The sequence below is a fragment of the Argiope bruennichi genome, chromosome 5 (assembly GCF_947563725.1).
Source record: "Argiope bruennichi chromosome 5, qqArgBrue1.1, whole genome shotgun sequence".
Taxonomy (NCBI): domain Eukaryota; kingdom Metazoa; phylum Arthropoda; class Arachnida; order Araneae; family Araneidae; genus Argiope; species Argiope bruennichi.
The window spans coordinates 103,012,733-103,036,278 of record NC_079155.1 but is presented as its reverse complement, the minus strand read 5'-3'; the positions used below and the strand labels follow the sequence as shown (position 1 = coordinate 103,036,278).

Sequence of the window (23,546 nt, the reverse complement as noted above, 5' to 3'; positions counted from 1 at the left end):
CTCATATCATTGAAAGTATTTCTTTCGGATCCACAATTTAATTATGAGTTAATTGAAGACTAAGCAAATATTTTATGATTTTCAGCTCTAAATTCTTTCAAGACTCTAAAATTTTTGTCAAGGTCCCAAAGGTTATTCCAACTTTTCACAAAACTTAACGCAGATTATCATATTTGATAATATCTCTGGATTTTTTCGCATTTTTTCATTCTGCTTAAATATGCCATTATTACCTTCATTTAACTGAATGGCAACATTTACTTTACTAAACATCGCAATATCTATTATATTTTTTAAAAGCTTCGCAGAATTTTCCTTTTATTCTTACATATTTCTACGAAGATGATGTAAAACAACCATTCACTCAACAAACTATACAATATCTCCGCCTTAAAGTAAGCACTTAAAAGAATGAATTTTTTGCATCACGCAACCGTTACATAACTAATCATATTTCGGGTAAATTTGATTGAGAAATGTTTGTGGATACTGGATTTCCCACTTGAAGACCTTTGAACAATGTTCAATTACGACATAAAAATGACGTGTATTTTTTTTTACATTTAATTTTTCGCATAGCCTAAGTTATGGAACAATGATTTTTCAGTTACAACCTTAATTGTTATCTTAAACAAACTTAATATGTATGAATCTGTCCATACAAAAAAGAATCTTATATGAATAACATTTTAGAAAGCTTCATATATACGTTTCTTCAAGAAGTGGCCTCTAACAAAAGAAAATTGTTGTTGTTTCTTATGGCACTTGCCATGGACAAGCCCGCTGTTACGCGATTTAAGCCGGTGGGGGAGCGTCTCTTGTTTTTTTAGTAGCACCAATTAGGGCCAGGAGTACGTCTTTACTACTCACGCATCACTCATTTGTTTACACAACCCCTTTTTACAGGAGGGCACATTCACACATCTCACAGATAGAACAACAACCATGCCCAAACCGAGACTCGAACCCAGGACTTCTAGATTACGGGGAAGACGCGCTACCCCTATGCCAGGACGCCAGGAAAGAAAATTTAATTTATATTTAATGAACCAAATGCGATTCTGTTCAAAGCTATATGAAACAAAACCAAATCATACTAAGAACCAATACGAGAAAGCAAGGAAAAATATATCGAAGGAGCAAAGACAAAGTTTCGATGGAATTTGAAAAAAAGTGTTTTCAGGATGTCATTTAAAAGTGAATCGTTCAAAAGCAGCACTCCAAACGAGGGTTAGTTGAACTACAGCCCTGGCACTTCTAAATCAAAAGGGGGAAATGGGTGGATGTTAGTTATTATTTATTATTATTATTATTATCTCCATACAAATTTCTCTCAGCGCTCAGGTAGATTTGGGTACTTTCTTCGGATATTCTCTGATCAGAAACGACCTGCGTCTCTTATTTTGTTGATTCATTTTCTTTCTTCTTTTCCCATTTATCAGGATTTTTTTTTTTATCATTTTCATGGATTATTGGATTCATAGAACAGAAAGGTAAGTAAGTAGTAACGAAAATACGATTAAAAATATCAGGTGATGTTGCAGCTGCGCAGCTAATAGATGAGCCACCGCTGTTAAGTGCCTAAGGACGCTGAAACAAATCATATTAAATGAATTTGATAAATCAGCAGGATTCAGAACCTTTCATTCAATTTTGCAGCATTATACAACTTCAAATGTTGCCACCTATAGGGTTTAAAAAAATTCAAGTTCAACAATAGAATATGTAGTTGAATCAAGAACATAGACTTTCAGATCATTTCGCTTTTATGCCATGATGGAGTTGCGCATTTTAAGACCTTAATCGATACATATTATGAAGCCCTTTTTTTTAAGAAATTAGTCAATTTAGTTTCACATTTCAATCTACATTTTTAATTTCATCAGCACTTTATTCAGGTTAGTTTTTATTTTAGTATTTTTCGAAAATGTTCATTTATTAAATTATTTATTTACTAAGACCCATGACTGTATGGTATCAACATTTGTACGGTACTTTATTTATAAGTAGGTGCTGAGAGTGCATAAAAAAGTGAACGCAAAATAATGAAACATTTAGGAACTAAATAATTATATTTCACAAAACATTATTATTCTAATATTTTATAATTCATATAATTTATATTTTTAAAGTGTATTTGATTGGCAGCTTGGTTAACCCTTTGACTATACATTTATTTGAAACAACTTTTGAATTTGAAGTGCATTTAATTGTTTGAACTTTTACGTAAGAATTAATTTATTTGTTATTTTTCAGAATATATACTGCTCCATGATACTGAGATAACTTAAGCTAATTAGAATTACAGAAAAAAAAAAGGAAACATAAATTCAAAAAAATGCAGAACATTCTGATACGTCAAATGTACTCAAAGAGTTAATAATATTTTTTAAAATGAAATGCTTGTGGATTCTTCTTATCCGAGCGCCCTAAGTAGCTCCTTGTCAGAAATCATGCATGATAAAATAAAATTGCATACAAAACTTTTTCTTTCCGACTTTTTTTCTTGGATTTATTTGACATATCCAAACGATTTGAGGACGAAGAAAGAATAGAAAATACAAGGAAGTAAAATGCAACAGGTAGTTTTATTTAATTACATCTCATTCTTTACAAAACTTGGTGAAGTCGTAGTCCTTGGCGCATTGGATGTCGATTTCTCTCATCTTCCTCTGGAGGGCTTCCTCGAGGGGTCCCTGGACGGCGTGGCCGATAGCCCTCTGGAACACTCCTGACATGAGGGTGGTCATCTCTCCCAAAGCCCAGGTGAAAAATCCCATGCCTGTGATCTCTATCTTAGCGTCCTTGAATCGCTTGATTTCGAACCTCTGAAGCTGGGGGTGGGTGACTTCACCATTGTTCTTAGCGACACGGAATTCAATGTCGGCCTGGAAATCGTGCGAAATGAATACCACGTACCCTTCCCTCGGGCTCTGATTCCTACGTTCCTTTTGCCATGTGTAACGACCCTGTAAAATGAAAGAAGATATTCTTTTGAATTCATATACATTTTTTTAATAATATACCTGGGGCATTGCGTGTAATGGATTGATTTAAGTTTTAAACTTTTATGTACTTCAGTGAAATTTTAAAGAACATTAAATGGTTGCTTACTTCACGTAGCAACAAATGTAGTTAGTATAAGTCATTTTGTAATACCCTGTGATATTAAATTGTGGCTATTCGCAGTGTTAAGTTGGCACTTCTTGATGCTGTGAAGACCTATTAATAACAAATCCTTAATTGTAGCTTGGTGTTCCGGGATTTCAATGTCAAGCTTCGAACATTCGAGTTGAAAAATGTTCGAGTCGGCTTTAACATGCGAATCAAAAGAAGTTTCGAAAATTCACAGTAAGCCGTTCTTTTATGTGGGCATATAGCTGTTTGGTACACCCCATTTTGTTGAGCCTGTCTGATAAATTATAATTTTTATATTTCTTTCTTTGAATTTAGGCGTTAAAACCAGACAATATCGCCCCTGTAACAGCAACAACTATGATTGCTGGTCTACTCGAACCATCAAACATTGTATCAAACTTAATTGGGCCAATCATTCACCACACTTTACAATAGAAAAATTTGATTTCAAAAAATTCGGGAAAATAAATGCATCTGTGGAAGAATTGGAACTGTTTATCATTATTTAAAGGAATCCATAGGAATCTCGGAATTAAGAAAAAATCTGAAAGTTGAAAACAATGATTTAAGTACAGTACTGGTGGCATCAGAAAATCTTAAAACTCTAAGGGACATTTTCCAACTATTTGAAAGTTTTAAAGTGTTTGGATTTCTTTCGCAGTGGAACAAAAATTTGGAATTTTGAGAATTTTGAGGAGATTTTCTTAAATTGATGGCTTGCTCCTCGTTTAACAGGATGAGAGGTGTACAAGAAGACGCGGAGGAAAGTCAGAGATTGAACAGGATGTTAGTTTGGTGAGTCGGCCAAAGTAATGCACGTGTTATGATAAAGGCAGCCATTGGCCACAACAAATCCTATCGATACTGTTTGGTCGGTTGTACATAAAAAGAAGAGAAGTAGAAATATTTGCCTCTGTAACTAATGGATCATTTGACTCATACGTCGGATCAAGTGCTTGAAACATGATTCAATTAATCGAGTATCAACGATTTTAACAATGTCTCAAAAACTTACCTTCAGTTCATCAGTGGTGAGTTTTGCCTTGACGATGATGGTATTTTCATCAACACACTGCACTTCTGCATCTCCGAGTCGTGTCAGGTTGGACAGACCCCATAGCACTCCGTCACTGAGGTCAACAAAAGTTGCTCTTGGAGGCAGTCGGATGGGGTCGGGCAACTCTTCCCGGGCCTTCACTAGCATTTCGTCCAGGTAATCGTGGACGTTGGGTTTCTTGCAAGACTCGTCATCTCCTCGGCAGTCACCTGGAGGAATTTATGAAACAAAAGTATGAAAATGAAATTATCTTTTCAAAAAATGTATATATGTCACCAATAATATGTTTGATTCCGGTGACATATTTATCAGTATACATTTTTCGGTTTCAATCAGGACATATAGAGTTAATAGAATATTTGAGAATGTATTTATCAAATTTAAATGTGTAGATAAATTTCTATTTCATAAATTTTATAAAATATATTTTTTTTAATTTTTAGAAGTACTTGATATTTTTTATGTATCCTTTCGAGTTTTTGAAAACAAATGTTTACAACTTTTATATTTATAATGTACTTTTTCCAATGCTTTTTAAGATTGATTATATTAAGCTATTGAATTCCGAATGTGTTTTTAATGCTTTTAAGATCGATTATATTAAGCTATTGAATTCCTGATGTGTTTTTTAATGTTTTAAAGATTAATTATATCAAGCTTTTGAATTCCTTGTATTTTTTAAAATGATTTTAATATTGAACATATTTAGTTTTTAGACCTTTTATTTGCTTTTGAATATTTTTAAGCTTCAAACTTCTAAACTGGTAAGATTTTTTAATATTGATAGTATTCATATAATAAATTCCTAATACGTTTTTTTAAAAATATTGCTATGATTAACTACTTAAAGTTTTAATTAATTTGTGTGTGTTTGATGTTTATTTTGTAGCTCACTCTCTAATTTGGATTTATTTTCTGTTTCACATTATTTATTTAAATAAAAAATAATTGATAAAACAAATAAATAATCACCATAAACAGTCTGAAATTGCTTATCTTTTCTTATCATTTATTGTTGACTCTTAAAAGTATTCACTGTAAATTTTATGACACGATTTCCTAGAATTATTTAAATTGAAACAAAGAACAACAACAATAAATCTCCATACACATTTTCCTCCTAAATTAAATGTTTCTTACATGAAGTTTATTCTTTATTTATTACTTTAGTTTTTCAAATGAATATTAAAATCACCAAACAGAAAAAAATACTGTAATGTTCTCTCCTCAGCCTCTATAACATGGAAATGTTGCAACAAATTTCTTCACATAATGAAGAGAATCGTATAAGCATTTTGGACTTTTCTCAGTGGACCGATTGGTTACAAAATTTCAAACAAATCTGCAAATACAAAGGGAAGACCAAATGCCAAATTTCATTCAAACAGATCTTTTTGTACTTTTGTTTCATTGTCTTTTCATGAGGAAAGACAAACAAGCAAATCATAAACCAATAATTGATATATGTGATATATAATATATATTAATATCTAACATGCATCAAACATATTAAATTTCATCTATCTACCTTGTTGAATTATAACACAGAGAATAATCATTATTAATAGTCAATCACCCGATTAATTTAATTGAAATCATGACAGATATTTAGAATTTTAGTTTCTAAGCCATATGTCGAATTTCATGTGTTTTCAAGTTTTTGAATTATTTTATCCACGTACACATGGGAGGGGGCGGGGGGTAAACAGGCAATGAATCTGCAATGCAAATTTCATTTATCCAGCTCGTTATGTCTTGGGGTTATTATATTCCATTACACATAAATACTCAGACAGATTTTCGTTTGACGGAATCGAATTAAAAATCGGTATAGATCAGCAATTCTAGTGATAAAACTGCATGCATAATTTCACTCATTTAGCTCATTGCAATTTTAAATTATCATATTCACTCATACACAGGCGAGAAGAGAGACTCCCCATTGACATTTTTTTTTGTCTAAATTTAATTCATGTTTAAAATTTTTATTTAAAAAGCTCACATTTAATTTATTTACCCATTTTTGTTTTAAATTATGTATTCACAGAAAAATTCCAAAACTTTTTCCTAACACTGTTTGGTATAAATAGTGAGGTTAATTTTTGAATGATTGCAATATTTTCTATTTGAATTCAACATAAACAAAAAAGCAAAATGAGATTCAAAGGAAAATGGTAGGCACTCTTTATCTGGACGAAAATTAGAAGTCGTCATTCCTGATGTATAATGTAAACGCACTCCATTAACGAGCCATGTATTATTTAATAACATCAGGTAAACCAATTTCGGTGAATAAATTAAGACAAATGGTGTAGGCTTTGGTATAAAATATGCATGCACATGTGATGATTTATTGCATAAATTTTATATTATACAGGAAAAGATTTTTATTGTCCTGAAAAATTTTAGTTCAGAAATGCAGCTGCTCACGGGATTCTTCAAAGATTTGTGAGCATTAAATCTCTGCTTTTATTATCCGAGTAAATTGCTTTAATTTCTTTGATGCTACTGAAATTGAATTTTAAGACTGCATTGGCATATTTAGCAAAATTTCTTAAACATCTTTGATTCTTCTTCTTTAAACTTTTTATTGTATTTAGCAACAGTTGCTAGGCAACATATTGTTTACTGATTCAAAAGAATCTGAAAAATCTAAATGCATTCTTCGAATTTAAATGTAGAAATGCCCTATTTTTTATTTTATAATTGATTATATAAACGATTAAAAAGTTGTGTAATTTATGTTGTTATGCAATTTGTAATATTTATAACAAACCAAACATTCCATTTTGTAAAAAATTCTTCTAACCGTCTAAAATATTTTATAAATACAAAAAAAAAAAAAAAAATTAAATTGTACATCTTAAAAATATTAAATTTGCATGAAATGATGTTAGCACAGCCATGAGATATTGTCAGAGAAAGGTTTTATAAAAATCTTGCACATAAGAATAGCACATGAAATGTATTGAGCTGTTTGTTTCCTTCAATGTTTATTTAGTAATCATAAATTTTGTAGTAAAAATTGAATTTAGAAATTATTCAAATTAGTCTCCATCTTTTGTTTATGTTTTTTTTTTTTTTTTTTTTTTTTTTGTCTTTCCTTTTGCAAAAACAAACAAACATTTTTAACAAAAATAGTTCTATCACAGCTTTTGAAAAACTGAAGAAAAACATTTTTTTAAAAAATATTGTAGGTTTTTTTTAAAGAAATATAATCTATTTTTTTATTGTTTTGTGATGGGTTACTATTTATTCATTTTATTACCTTTCACCGCATTCGTAGCTCTGTATTTTACAAGATATAAAGTAAGTAAAACTCGATTTAAGTTTTCTATATATGTTACGGCCAAAGCCCGAAATACGGCCAGTTCGCGAATTGGCCGGCCAATTCGCGAACTGGCCAAGAGGTTTGGCCAAAGTCCGAAATACTTGCAATTAATGTTGTATTTTCTACTTTGGCTGGCCACTTCGCGAAGTGGCCGGGCATCCTTGGCCAAAGCCCGATGTGATAATCTATATTTATAAATACAGCTGAATGTATGTTTGTGCGCGCGCGCATGTGTGTGTGTTGGCGCTCTACAATCCAAACCGTTTGACAAACAGTTATCAAATTTGGCATATATGTATACCTTGGAGGTCAAAAATGTGCACCCTGGAGCGATTTTTTAAAATTTTTAATTAGAATTTTAATTAAAACTTAAGCGTAATTTCGGCGTTTTGTCGCTATATCCAGAAAATATTACAGCACAAAACCGATTTTTGCATCAAATTAAAGCTTTTTTAAATTAAAACTTAAAATTTAATTTTTAAATTATACTTAGATTAAATTATGCTAAAATTTAATCTGCATGAGCACGTCAAATTAAAAAAAATATCTTTTATCACATCACATTGATAGAAGTTTAAATTAAAAAATAAATCAACTATTATTGCAAATTTAATAAACAAAATTGTAATTTTCTGCAGGTGTCTGTATAAAATGAAAAAAAAAATGAAATAAGATATTTTCTGAAAAGTAAAAGGAGGAAAAGTTTTCTATGAGCTTTGACAATACCTATATTATTAATTCAATAAAACAATTTAATTTAAGGCAAACATAGTTTAATATACTTAGGATAATCATTCTAATCAGCTACCATCAGCTAATTTGAGGCATACATTTGCTAACAAAGTGGTCTAAATTAACTAAATAATTATATTTAATATAACTTTAGTCAATAAATGCTCCGATGAATCAGGAATTTTAAATTTTTACATAGGTCTCCTACCTTTTGAATCATATTTAACAAAATATTCTTGAGACACCAATATTTTTAATAAAAATTGTTGAACTCCAACCAACTAAATCAATCACTAAAACTGACTGATTTATGAAATTTCAATATCACATTTCTATAAAAACTGGCGATTTTAGACCACTTCACCGACTGTCTAAATGAAGATACGCTAATCCTCTGCAGGGTTTCTAGACAGTGATTGGCCTGTGATTATAAAAATGATGCATAAAAACTTCATAAATCTGTCAAATTTCACTGCTAAATGATTCTGATTTCAATTTTCATATTTAAAAAAAAGACATGGTTAGCTTTAATATAAAAAGCTTTTATATTGATTGCAGTTTAACATTTCCACTTTAGTTTAAAGTAGAAATTTTATGGATACTGACAGAACATTAGGGAAAGTAGTATAATGAAACAGAACTGTTTAAGGCCTACATAAAAGTACAACTGAATCATATAACTACCAAAATATGAAGCTCAAAAATATTTTGCAGAAAAAGCTACTAAGAGAGCAATTTACATTAATTGAAAATTTTAGCGATCATTAATACTGGTGAACCGGCTGGTCGCCAAAGGCGACTAGTGGTAAATAAATATAATGACATTCATGTATAAAATATAAATAAGGACATGTTGTAGGTGAAATTCGACAGATGGCGCCAACAAAGAAACGTCTTTAAATGATATTAATAACAAAACTATTTGTCCTTCATATTTGTTTTAATTAGCCCTTATTTTTGTTATTTGCCTTTACAAAAAATTTCATACTTTTTGAAGCGACATTTCGGGAGACAATGTGATCTGGGATCTTTAACATCAGGTCCATGGAGCAGAAAACAACTAAGGATCACTCTTAAAAGTAATTGAAAACTGAATACTCAATTTGCCTTTGTATTCATACACGATACGCAACGCCTTTGCTCAAGATATAATTATTTCATTTTGAAGGGCGCAAATCTAATCTTCAAGCTATCACGTTGTTAAAGTATACACGTTCACTGAATAATTTCTATTATGGCTTTAATATGAGAACAAAATAACACGATATCATATTTTTATATATTACAAGCTTATTTTTAACAGAGGTGTCACTTATATTTGAACTCGTTTCTGAAACAATTGCACTTAAAAAAAACAGTACACAGAAGTACTCATTTTTAAATACTTCATTTATAACAGGTGTAAAACAATGTGCCCTTGATTCCTTTCTTTCTACTTTGGCCGATCGTCCCCAGCCATTTCGCGAATTGGCCGGCCAAAGCCCGAAATCAAGAAAAGATCGGACATTGGCCGGTAAGTTTACAGCAACGTTGGCCAGATCGCGAATTGGCCGGCCAATTCGCGATCTGGCCGATTTCGGGCTTTGGCCGTAACATATATAGCATACATATTCTACCTTATATTATACACCATTTTTAAATATACATGAAAGTGGTAACAAAACATAAGGGAAGAAACTTTTCAGGGTCCTCATGTATTGAAAATCAGTTATTTTTTCAATACGGGGGGGGGGGAATCCGGGATTTCCCGCTGTAAAAATTGAAAGGAATATATTTTTACTTTAGTTTTGTTGAATTTTTTTAGTCTTTAATTTTCATTTCTTCAACACATTCGACAAACATTTGGATCGGAAGATAAATGCGTTTTAAATGGTCAAACTTAATGAGATTTTTTTGTTGTTACTTTTAAGTTTTGATATTAAAAAAAATCAAAATAATAGTTTAATGTAAATTTCTTAAAGCCATACCTTTTAAATTTTTGTATTAATAAAATCAAAATGATAGTTTTATTAAATTTCTTAAGCCATGATCTTACTACCAGGCCACCCCGATCTCTTAAAAAATGTTCAACGAAGTTTGGAAAAAGTTCACAGGGAATGAACAAAATCGTAAAAGGGCAGATAAAGTAGTCTGTATTAGACAAAAAAATAATAATAAAAAAAAAAGTGTATAAAAATCAATTTTAATAATGAACAGGTCAAATTTATAACAAATGTAAAATCTTAAATATTTTTCTAATTTTTCTTTCAGAACAATTAAGAAAACCACGGAATAAATAAATAAATAAAAAATAAGGTAGCGGTAGCCTGGTGGTAAGGCTTCGGTTTCAGAACGGAGAGTTTCAGGTTTGAGACCCGTTTCCACCGAAGGACCTCCGTGTAAGCGGGTCTGGTGGATGTTAAATCGGTTGGGTCCAAACGTCCTCTCGCTGGTGTGGTGTGAAAGTTTGGAGAGGGGGTTGCTAGCTCAGGTGTTGTCCTCTTCATCTGACCGCGGTTCAAAATAATGAGGTCCGACCCAAAATAGCCATAGTTTTGCTTTAAATTGAGACGTTAATATAATTAAACTAAACATTCCAAAAATATTATAAAGAATTATTACTGGTCTTTTTAAAATGCTTTTAGTTCCTGACTTCGGAAAATATTTATTTTAAAGTTTCTGAAGGTTGGAAAAAACTTTGTACTTCCTGAAAGTTTTTATTTTTTTAACTCTTTAAAACTTCTTGGGATAATTTTTTCTTTTTTAAATGTAATTTTGAACTAGGTGTGATAGAAGTATGTGGGTTCAAATTAGGTTTTATGGTTGTTTAAACCTTAATTAAGCCCTTTTTTCAAACACAGCATCGTTTAAATTTATAGAAACATTTGTGGTATTTGAACTCAGAACAGGTGGCTTCGCTTTTTGATAAAACATCAAAGGAATAAATCAAAACAACATGGCTGAACCTGATAAACGTTTTAGGGTTGTTAAAGATTCAGCAGAAAGGGTTAATTTGGTAATCAAAGACTACAGTATAAGCATAACAAAAGATGGTGAGAAGAAGCAGAATTTTTTTTCACTAGTAGTTGTTAAATGACGATAATTATTCTCGATATTTACTTTTTCAGGTCTTCGTCCTTGATTTTGGTGATACAATATGAAAATTTCAACTAACAACTCGATCTCCCTACTTACTTACTTCAATGATGGGAAGATTTTTATATAAAAATCTCTTTCTAATATTAAGTGATTTTTTTTTATTTACTTTGTGTTATTTAAGTTCAATACTTTAAATTCATAATGGTTTGATTATAATTAATTATTGATTAACACATCAATGATTTCTCTTTTCCTAACATCAATCCCACATTTTGTTGTCCTCCTGTTGGTGAGGTGGGGAAGCTTGGAGGGGAGTGCTAGCTCAGATGTCATCCACGTCATCTGATAGCGGTTCAAAATGACGAGGTCCGTCCCAAAATAGCCCTAGTGTTGCTTTAAAGCGGGACGTTAAGGTAGTTAAAAGCCAGCGTTCTGGCCAAGGGGTACCGTGTTTTCCCCATGATCTAGGCGTCCCGGGTTCGAGTCTTGGTTCGGGTTGTTCCCTTCCTTGTGTCCTCTCTGTGAGGTGCGTGAATGAACCCCCCTGTAAAAAGGGGTCGTGCAAGCGAGTATGTGTGTACTCTCTTCATTTGAGCTAGAAGTCAGATTTCTGCCTCGGGTGCTCAGGGGTCTTTACACTCAGAAGCTGCTACGCAAATATTTGGCTTAAAATAGTCACACGACAACAAAAAAATGCAATTAACTAAACTAACCCTCCTATTGTTTTTACTTAACTCCTATGTAAAAGCATCTTACTTAATTGAAAAATCACAAAAAACGATAAAAAAATATCTTTCAAGAAATACTATACTTTTTGATAAAGCTTTATTTGCACATCCATTTAATAAAAAGCCGATAGCTTCTTTTTTGAGGAGAAGGAAAAATTGAAGCTAAATATATTGTTTACAATAATTTTATAATTAGAACGATTCTGATTCTAGAAAAATATAGAGAGTTTTGAATACTTCCTCGCGGCAAGTACATGTAGAGACAATTTCTATCGTTATTCAGTCGAACTAAAACTTTGTTAACATAATTTTAAAGTTATAGAGTTTACAATTAATCATACTGACCAATCAATCATACTTCCAAGTCCATGTGAATGTGAAATCGAAGATAACGATATAGAGCATCCTATTTACTCAAAGATCGTAGATTTGCACATATTTTTAAATTAGATCCATTTATGAGACGGCATACTTCTCGTACTTATTTGGTTTTCTTTGACAAAATGGTTTTTTTTTTGGTCTTTTAATAATTTTTTTATTATATTCATTGTCATCTTCTTAGAATGAAACTTTCATAAGAATTTGAAAAAAAATTAATGTTTTCTTATTTTTATGAAATGTAATTGATTTTCATATTTGTAAAACTTTTGAAAATATAATGAGTTTAAACCTGAAGATTATTTTACCTTGGATAGTTTCAATTATAGCATTGATTTACTTGTATGTTATCACTGGCAGATAAAGAATCTATTGGTATATTTCCAAATCTCTATGTTTATGTATGTTGCTTTTCTTTCTCGCGATTATTTTTCGAATAAATTTTGAATTTCAAAATACTAGTTTTCATGGAATAAAGTTTTTTCGAAATCATTTCCTGTATATATGAAGATTATGAAATCAAATCATTACAATACATTTGGAAAACAAATTTAGCATCCTACAGAGAAGCTGATTTCGAAATTTTAAGAGGAATTTTATCAATACCTAATTAAAAATGTTTCACAATGCACAATCAAAGATATTCCAAGTGACGTAAGCTGATGTCTTTTTTAAGACTATGTTTATTTAATTGAATTTAGAAAGAACAAGAGACAAATGATGAAAGACGAAAAACAGTTACTTTGAAGAATAAAAATTTAACTTACTGATTAGCAGAGCTGCAACACATAGAAATGTCGTTGAAAGGAGCTTCATGGTGTATGAAGAAATCTGGAAAGAAAATACTTTTTCTGATTATTTTTGCAACGTTTCAGGCCTCAATTCATAATTTGCAATCTACATATTGAGTCTAAATATTTAAATCTGCATATTCACAATTTTGATATGTAGAATTGATTTGCAATCTACATATTGAGTCTAAATATCTAAATCTGCATATTGACATTTTTGATATGTAGATTTGATTTGCAATCTACATATTAAAAATAAAACCCTTTTCTGGTTATTTTTGCAACGTTTCAGGCCTCAATTCATAATTTGCCATCTACATATTAGATTTAAATATTCAAATCTACATATTCATATTTTTTATATGTAGATTTAATTTGAAATCTACATATTAATAAAACTGCCTTTTCTGATTATTTTTGAATTGTTTCAGTCCTCGATCTGAATTTTCAATACACATCTGTGAAATGAAAAGCGACAAATTTAATTCATAAAAATTTATCCCATTTTAAAAGACATTAAAAGATACTTTAATGCTTACTTTATTTAAAAAATGAATGCCACATGCTTATTTAATTATATTTATCAATTACATGAAGTGTTTTATTTGAGATGAACAACTGTCACCGCGTTCGTAGTTCTATATTTAAGAAGATATAAAGTAAGTAAAACTCGATTTTAAGTTTTCTATATATGGCATACAGATTTTACCTTTATATTATACACAGTTTTTAAATTTAAATTTATTACATGGATTCAAGTTGCCATTAATAAATTCAGCTGTTTTAACATAATGGAAAATACTCAAAAAGAAAATTACCATCAACATTATTAAACAGAATATATTAAAAAAGGATGTGGTAGTTGAAAACATTGAGCAAAAAATGGCAGACTTTTAAGCAATTGATTTACGACAACTTTTACCAGTGTTGCTATGGTCTATATATGGTTATGCTCAACAGTAAAACAACATTATTAAATATTTTTCTAAAGTATTATTCAAAAAATAAGGAAAAAAATTTAAAATATGCATTTTTCATGAACGATATTAGATAAATATACGATTGATGCATTACTAAATTGAAGAAAGTTCCAAAGGTTTCTTCTATGCTTTTAATCTTGAGTTCCATTAATTTAGCCGAAAGGCTGCGGTGGCCCTGTGTTAAGGTCTTGGCTTCGGAAAAGGAGGATTTCAGGTTCGATACCCGATTCCATTGAAGAGCCGTCTTATAAGCGGGACTGGTGCATGTTAAATCCGTCGGAGCCAAACGTCCTCTCTCTGGTGATTTGTGGAATTTTGGAGAGGGAGTGCCAGCTCAGGTGTAGTCCTGGTCATCTGACCACAATTCAGAATTACGAAGTCCGTCCGAAAGTTACCCTAGTGTTGCTTTAAAACCGGAGGTTGATGTACTTAAACTAATATTAAATTAGACCTTTAACTATACCACACACATCGAATCGAAGCTTCATTTTTTTCATATATGAAATCACTGATAACTTGTTATTCAATTCTCTGCTATAATAATTAGATCTTGAAGAGCATCAGGTATAGGTTTAAACCACACATCATACCGCTGGAGAAGAATTTTACACGTTGATTTTCACAAAAATATATTCACGTAATAAAAAGAAATTTAAAGCCTTTTTCAAATTTTTGGCAGTAGGGCTACATTAAAGATTTTATGCTTAGAAAATAAGTAATTCGTAAAATTAATTATATTAGCAAATAAAAATATTAGTGAAAATTAAAATTGTGCCGAAATTTTATGTTAGCTTTAGAAGTAGAAAACTTAAGGACTATTTTTATATTGATGAGAATGAATAAGCACAACAACCTGGAGTATATTCGTAAAGCTGAATTTTATTTAATCTCTATGGTGTCATTTATTCTGGCAATAATACATTGTTAATTCGATTTAAATATAAACAAAATAAATAAATATTGATATAAATAATATTAATATGGTAAGTGTAAAATACATCGAATCTTTTTTTTTTAGAAAGTTTAGATACAGAGTTTTTTGACAAAGTTTCTGAATGGGAATTCTTCTTCTTCAAAATATGCAACATCAAATGGATAAGCATTCAAAAGAGGATGAACTCACTCCCCTTATCGTGCAGCATGATATATTGAAATTGAAATCTCTGAAAACTGTTGGAAGGGTGGGTATGATGTGGGATTCGAATCTATTCAGAAACAATGTAAAGCCATTATTCGATGAAGAAATTTAAAAAAGTCTATTATTCGATAAAAAAATAGTTACTGGCGCCATTTTTTATTAGTTTCTTAGTAAATGTTATTCTTAAATAAATTATATTTCGTTGAGTGCAATTATGGAAACCGTAAATATACCGGGGGGGGGGTCATAAAAAGTTCTACGGACATATGGATCGCTAGTGGTTGGTCCGTTTAACCGATCAGGATGAGATTTTAGATTGAGCACGAAATTTTCGAGCGGCAACATTCATTTTCCCCGTAGCAAAATGCTCAACGTATGCAAAGCCCCAAAACAACGTTGGAAAAATATGTGTATCACAAAAAACAGACGAGTTACGAATGCACACACACACGCATTATATATATGTGGGGTGATAGCCAAACAATAACAAGTTCGAGTTAGTTGATATTTAAGAATTTTATGAGTGACAATATAGTTACGTTAATGATGATGCGCAAATTATGATGAACCAATTGAAGATGACAAATTTACAGGATGAGACTACGATAATCAGGTTCAGGGCTAACATAGAAGTTTGTCTTTTAAACAAAACGTCGTAATAGCTCGTCTTCACACCCATTTTGATATCAACTGACTGCAACTCTCATTTCCTCCCCAAGAGGGCGGGAATTCAGGTAGATATACAAAGGGTGTCAAATGAAAAGGTACGAAAAGACACTGCGGGTATAAATGAAGACTTTATTCAAAGTATACACCATAGGCCTGAGCACAACGATCCCATTGATTAACGGGCCAAAGGATTCCTTGTTCCCAGAATTCCTGTGGTCGTGACGAGACCCAATCCTTCATGGCTTCCTTGAGTTCACGTGCAAGGTCCGACATTTGTGAATTCCTCGAGCACAGAAGAAACATTAACTCCGATGTGTACTGTGAGACACCCCGAAGACTACGCAAGTCCATCAAGAATAAACGACCAGGGCTACTCACGGAGGGTGTGGTTGCTCCATGATAACGCGCATCTACACGTTTCCAGGGTCACACACGCGGAATTGGCCAAGTTCAAATGGGAGCAGGTCGACCATCCACCCTACAGCCCGGACATATCGTCCTCCTATTTTTATGTGTTTGGTTCCTTAAAAAACAGCTAAAAGGGAAACGCTTCAACTCGGACGGTGAATTCAAGGACGTTGTGAAGGACTGGGTCTCGTCACGGCCACAGGAATTCTGAAAACAAGGAATCCTTCGGCTCGTTAATCAATGGGATCGTTGTGCTCAGGCCTATGGTGTATACTTTGAATAAAGTCTTCATTTATACCCGCAGTGTCGTTTCATACCTTTTCATTTGAACACCACTTGTATATAAAGCTATGCAAAAGAGATCTAATTGAGAATAAGCACAACCAGTATTCCAGACAAACCAGCTGGTCCAAAACGACAGCTAACCTAAAATAAGTATATTGAAAAGCGTAAATATTATCTTTTGATAAATCAGTGTGATTTTTTAAAAAAAATCATCGGACCACATCTTTTTATTACTGTGACTTTGATCACACTAAGATTGATAGTCTCAAATTGTTGTTGCCGAGGCAAAAATAAATAAATAAATAAAATACATGGGCAAATTGGCCATTACCATATTACAGTGTCACGCAGATGCGTGCTACCGCCGATGCGCCTATTCTACAAAACTTTTGCCTTCATTCCGAATCCATATTTAATGATACAAAAGATAAAGCAGAATTTGTATATCCACGCTATCAATACGACAATGCTACAATGGAAAACAGCTCCCAAATGTTTTTTTTTTTTTTACTATTCAATGTAATGGATGTAAACAGAAAAAAAAGTTGAATTTTGTGAACCAAAAATTAATGACCAATTGAATAAGGCATATAATGGCAACTGTTGTTAATAAAAGGCCAAAATATTGATTTTAAATACATAGAAGAATTTTCCTACTTTTTTTTTTCATTTAGCCCTTTTATTCAATTCATACCATCACACTCAAAAATTGCCGGCGTCCTGGTCTAGGGGTAGCGCGTCTTTCCCGTGATCTGGGCGTTTCGGATTCGAGTACTGATTCAGGCGTGGTTGTTCTTCATCCTGTGAGGTATGTAAAAGAGCCCCCCCCCCCGTAAAAAGGGGTTGTGCAAGCGAATGTGTGAAAGTCATCGTCATATGAGCTAGAAGTCAGACTTCTGCCCTCGGGTGCTCAGGGGCCTTTGCCCTCAGAAATACTGCACTCCCCTGTCCGTGGTAACGCGGACACGACATCATCATCAGACTCAAGAATTCATAATCACGTGTGCTAAAAGTCACACTTCGTGTTATTCCTCTTAAATAAATTCGGGCATCACATTTTTTTTTTCATAGCTTCTAACTTCTGCTTTGTGGGCAAATTTTTTTTTTTACTATCATTTTTTTAAAAATTCTAACAGAAACTTCTAACAGTGAATGTATGTCTTGCATATTATTAAATTTAATTCATTTTTCTTATTTAAATTTTTTTTCTTTAAATTTTAATACAATACCAGGTTTATTTTTATGGCGTGCCAATGCGATTTTCTCGGTTTTAGCGGAATCCGAAATCAATAAACCCGTTACTCCAGAATTTGTTATTTCACATACTTCAATTAAATTATGAGTCTGAGCTGAAAAAGAATTAACTGCTTGATTTAAATTATGCTTCATCCTTAATAAGTAATGGTTATAGTCGCACTAAATCATTTTTAACAATGAAAACTAGTCAGACGGTTTTTTCATACTGCGTTAATCATCATTTATTTGACAGTTACTATTTTAAAAAGGATTATGCCCAAAAGAGAAATATTCGTTTCTATTTCGAGTGAAATGGAGGCACAATAAATGTTGATTAAAGAAAAGAGCACAACGTCGAAAATGAAACTAGCAGGAGTTGTCTTTCCTAAACTTTCTCGCATATTCGACAATAAAGGTGTTATTTCTTCTCCCTCCCCTATAAAAATGGAAAGTACTCACATTTAGATTTGAAACTCTGCACAGGAGTATTTTATGCTTCATAATATAGTGAAGAAACCAAGTATGCAATTTGGACGTAATTTGTCGACGAATTAAAATCAAAATTTGATGTAAAATCGCAACTTTGACAACGTACAAATTTCATTTATTTAAAGCGTTGCGCTTTTCATTTAAAGCATTTATATATATTCGTGCATACAGATCGAAAGGCAGTCAGCTCTTTGAAGAATTCATTTCAAAATTCGATAGGGACCTCTATTTAAGATGTTAAAACTAAACCTGTTGAAATTATACCTGTTAAAACTATAAATGTTTTCTATAAACAAATGAATGGAAAGTTTAACCTATATTGACTTTCATGCCATAAACCCCTACAGAACAACAACAACAACAAAACATCAAAAATTGGGCTCTAAATTTCATCTATATAGCTTTTTAGTTTTGTAGCCTAGTATTGTCCAACATTTCAGATGTTACACTAGACAAAACATCTGTGATATTAACTTTGAGTGAATCAATATCTTCAAGTGATGTTAAAAACACTTTGTACTTAAGTAACATTAAAATTGATGTTAAACAGTAATGGTCAATTCGAAGTCATGGAATCAAATAACGCATTGAATTTTTCAACTTTTCACTTCGTTGATGCCATTTTGAAACAATCGGATGTAAAATCACTCTTTTAGCATTAATGCATTGTCTGTTGAACTAAAAATAATTTAAGAAGACGATAATTCAATAATAAAAATTTCACTTTATTATTTTCGATTATTCTTTGTTATCGAGGAAAAACCTTGACTACCCTATACATCTTTTACATGAAGAATTACTCTCGTAGATATTGAATGAAATAATAATTATAAAAAAATTAGGAAACGGCATTCGAAGAAGAATTTTTTTTAAATCACAACAGTTTATAATTATATTAACTACATAAATATTTTACAATTTTATTATATGCTAGTTAAAATAAAGGGACCATAAATGTTGCAATTTAAAGCATCTTTCCTCAGATAAATTTAATTTTAAAATGAAATTTCTAAAAAAAAAGATAAAATAACTAAAAACAATGAATATAAAAAAGGAAATGAACAAGTAATTATATGCGTCATAATTTCAAATTTGATTTTAAAAAATGGAAATAATATAAATATTAGCAATAAGAATAATTTTCGTGAAATGTTGAAAAAAAATTCAAGTATCATTTTAAACAGTCCTGAGCAATTGTTATATTATGATTTCAAATTATATGATCAATTTTTAACATATTGTTGAAGTTTTAAATAGAAAAATAAAAAGAGAGTATTGAGTATTTTTTGTTAATATTATTTTTTTAATTTCTAATTCTTCATTTAAAGTATTGTAATCTGCCAACAGATGGCACCGTAGTAGATATTTATTACCAAATTCAATTACTTGGAAATCAAATTTTATGTTAAGTACACAATACTCGTGATTTTTCAAAAGTAAATAAAATCATTGTTTTTATTTACAGAATCAGTGTTTAATAAATCAGGATTTTTTTTATCTGTGATGTATTCAATATATAAGTTATATTTATACTTTGGAGGTAAATGCTATTTGATCAAAATACTTAAACAAATTGGAGAAACTGTACTAAAATTTTATTTAAAAACAATTTCCAAAAAATATCGTTTGATTCTCAAAACCTCTGACAAAAGGTAGGATATTACATTATCTTTAGTTTTTGCATTTTTTTTTAAATAAAAAATTGTTGAAATTATGAGAATTAAATTTTGAATAAATATAAATAACATGACATCCCATATTTTTTAGTTATTTTATTGTTAATCTGACAAGCTTTAGAACCTAAACTTTGTTTTTATTTTTTATGTTAGGACAAAAGTAGACGAATTTTTATTCATTTTTATGATTTATAATAACTCCAATTAAAACATGCAAGTTATAATAATTTCATTACGTGGCAAAAAAAAAAAATACCGTTTATGATGATTTTCATAGATTACTTCTCAGAAACAATACACATCTTTACATAATGGCACAAATTTAAAAACTTACATTTTAATTCTTGACACTCCATTTGTTAATATTTTGAAAACAATACATTATTTGTTCTATTTTTCTCCCAATTAATACGAAATATTTTAATAAAAAAATTTTTAATCAGGCAGATTTAAAAAAAATAGAATAAAATTTTAACAATTAAATATCATGAAAATATAATTTATAATTAAGGCAATACAATACATCCCCAAAATTTTATTATTATACATTTTTAATTCTTATATCCTTCTTTTAGTGAATTTTAAAGCAATAAAATAATTTTTTCCGTTCTACTTACGTGTCAAGAAAAGCAGTCAGGAGCAGATATATCTATCAGTATTCCAAGAGCCCTATGGGAATTTGTGACGATTTCTATAAGCTGATGACACTATAAAAGGAATCGAAGCAGCTGTCAAGAATTGATATGGAGGGATCCTGATTATCATCTCGAACTTTGGACATCGTCTTTTGATAGGCATACGAAATGATTCCTTCATAAATCTTTCACAAAAAGTAAATTGGTCGAGACAATATAAATTTTACTTCTAGAAACACGACATTGTAGTAGTCGAAACAACTTTCTTATCATACTAAAACCTTGATCAGTATGTTCTAATTTTAGTAACAAGTGCTAATCGTTCAAGGCTATTGACTGACAGATGACAGCTTCAATGGTTACGAAATTGTATTTAGGGCTAAATGCTCGTTGAGTGGTTGTTTACTCCATTGAATGTATTAAGTGGTTGATAACAAGCGATTTCACACAAATGCTTTAACATCCATTTTTCAAAGAATAACATTTAAGTCGTTAGTACCAATCTTACGAGTTTAACAGTGACGAATAAGAATATAAGTTTTGTGAAATACACAATTAATTCATCAAATATTTTGGACAGTTGCCTAGATGGACACTTTGTTCTGCTGAAAAGAAAAATTTTTTTATGTCCTTGGTTCGTTGGATTTTTAGTAGCGCAAGAGCCATGTTTTGACTAAACTACGCCAAAGAAATGGTTAAAATCAATTCAATAACAGTCAAAAAGAAAAGAAAATAATATTAGATCGATTTTCCCAATGTTTTTAAAATTCATCAGTTTGTAAATTGACAAAGAATCAAAGTAGATAATGATTTGAAAGGTAATAAAATCTAAATATTGGTATAAAAACGAATAATTAACGAAAAGGGATTTTTGTGGAGATATTCACCCGTTGAGTAGCGAAGCGTTAATGATGATGATAAAGATGATGAAAACAAATTATTTCGACAATTATTAAAAGCAGTACATCGAATAAAAATGTGTAGCACAGCAAAAACCACAAGGCATATCGGATGCAGCTGTGCATCCCTTCCAATTAAGTTCTTGGATTCGAAGGTGTATAAATGAAGAGCTAAAGCTAAACTTTTTTAAGTTAATGTATGATTTAACTAGGAAATATAAAACAGTTTAATGATTTCACTTTCCTGTGAAAGAAAGGAAGAAATGCTTTCTTTTATGAAACTTTTTCAAATTGGCTAGTTAAGCTTTTATGTTAATTATTGTTGGACAGAAATGAGCTTTCAACACTCTCGCAAAGAACAGGGCTATTTATTAAATATGAACTTTCCGCACAACCATCACCGACACTGGAGATAATTCAGCTGAAGTCATTTTATGTACCTGGTAGAAAGATTCTAGAAAAATCCGCCAGGGATAAAATTTACATAAATGGAATCTGCATTTAAGTAGAGTCAAAAAATAATGGGAAGCATGAAATAAAAAAATGTAACGATTTGAACTTGGGTCCCGCGATGTATAAGAAAAACTCGCTAACCACTCGGATACCGAGTTAACAATTAATCCGCACTAATATAATTTAACTATATTTATATGTTAATCCATCGTAAGTGAATGAGGTTGAATTAAATTTTGGAGTCAAATAATCAAGGGATAAGTATTACCATATTACGCCAAATACTGATAATTGTAAAGCCCTAAGTTGAGTTTTGGAACAATTGTCTTCAATTTCAATATATCATAAAACTGTACAGCTATTAAAATTAACAGAGCACAACCCTACCCAAATTGCTCCTTCCTCCAGGACAGGGTGAACAAGCTTACTTCTTCAGCGAATTTTAATTGGATTACGGTACCTTGATGGTATAAGGTTTCAACTACGGTGATAGCAGATACCGAATTCGACGCCTGATCCACCGAAAACCCACGGTACAGACAGACTTGATGCACTTTAAACTCAACTGGGTCAATGCATCCAGAGAAGCAAGCAGGTTTGAAGGTTAGATATAAACCCCATCTTACGAAAACATTTTAAAATTACAAGGTCCCGATGGAAATAGCCCTCGAGTAGTTTCAATTATACAAGAATAATAAGCTAAATTAGATTGGTGACTTCCTATTTATATATTGCTTTTTTGGGGGAAGGTAAGAATCAGAAAGGGCTATGCTGTGTTAAACGTGATTTAAGTTATTTGCTCTAATTACAATTTAACTGTATTTCAATCTGTTGATGAGTCATTCCCTGGTAGAATAGTTAAGTGAAAAGGGCTCTGTCGAGTTTCGGAATTTTATGGGACAAGAAATAGGCTGGTCAAGAGGCACCAACAATATGGTAATGAATATTTTTTTTCATTATTGTTCTTTAAGTTTAATACACCATGAAAACAAACAAAATAGAAATTAAAATTATCACAGAAGAAATAAGTTGACAAATATTTTACAAAGAGCATTCAAAACCAAATGGAATGGACTGCCCGAAATTTTTTCGCATACTCTCCATTAAAGATTCAATCCTTCCTCTCTTTTTTAAAATTGTGGACCTTAGGTATGATCACTGGTGTACGATAGGAAATATAGATCTTTGGTGGGAATCTAACTGAATCCGTCGGGAGAATATGCATTTCGGACATCTATGGCGACCTTTATACAGCAAAATATAGCACAAAAATATATTTGTAGTCACAAGATCACATACTGAGTTTCAATGATTTAAATCATCGCGTCTCTGAGTTATTTCGTTAACATGCACGTGAAAGTACGTCAACCATTTGATGGATTTTTTGAAAATATTTATATTTTGGATGCAACACTTTTGCACCACATTTTATGTACCTAGCTCTT

At 31.2% G+C, this 23,546-nt stretch overlaps 1 protein-coding gene across 1 annotated transcript; it reads right to left on the bottom strand.

Annotated features, from left to right (window-relative positions):
- Positions 1-2,569: 2,569 nt before the first annotated feature.
- Positions 2,570-20,863, bottom strand: LOC129969660 (uncharacterized). Its single transcript, XM_056084314.1, has 4 exons — positions 20,732-20,863; positions 13,210-13,273; positions 4,154-4,404; positions 2,570-2,969 (listed from the first exon to the last, which is right to left on the bottom strand). Exons 2-4 carry the CDS (start codon positions 13,256-13,258, stop codon positions 2,604-2,606), a joined length of 666 nt encoding a protein of 221 aa, XP_055940289.1. The 5' UTR covers positions 13,259-13,273; positions 20,732-20,863; the 3' UTR covers positions 2,570-2,603.
- Positions 20,864-23,546: the final 2,683 nt, after the last annotated feature.

Bases quoted from the DNA above. Each gene is read 5' to 3' on its own strand.
- LOC129969660 (XM_056084314.1), bottom strand. From the start codon at position 13,258: ATGAAGCTCCTTTCAACGACATTTCTATGTGTTGCAGCTCTGCTAATC. The intron at 4,405-13,209 runs GTAAGTTAAATT...AAATTCCTCCAG, and splicing joins TGTTGCAGCTCTGCTAATCA to GTGACTGCCGAGGAGATGAC. The intron at 2,970-4,153 runs GTAAGTTTTTGA...TTCATTTTACAG, and splicing joins TCACCACTGATGAACTGAAG to GGTCGTTACACATGGCAAAA.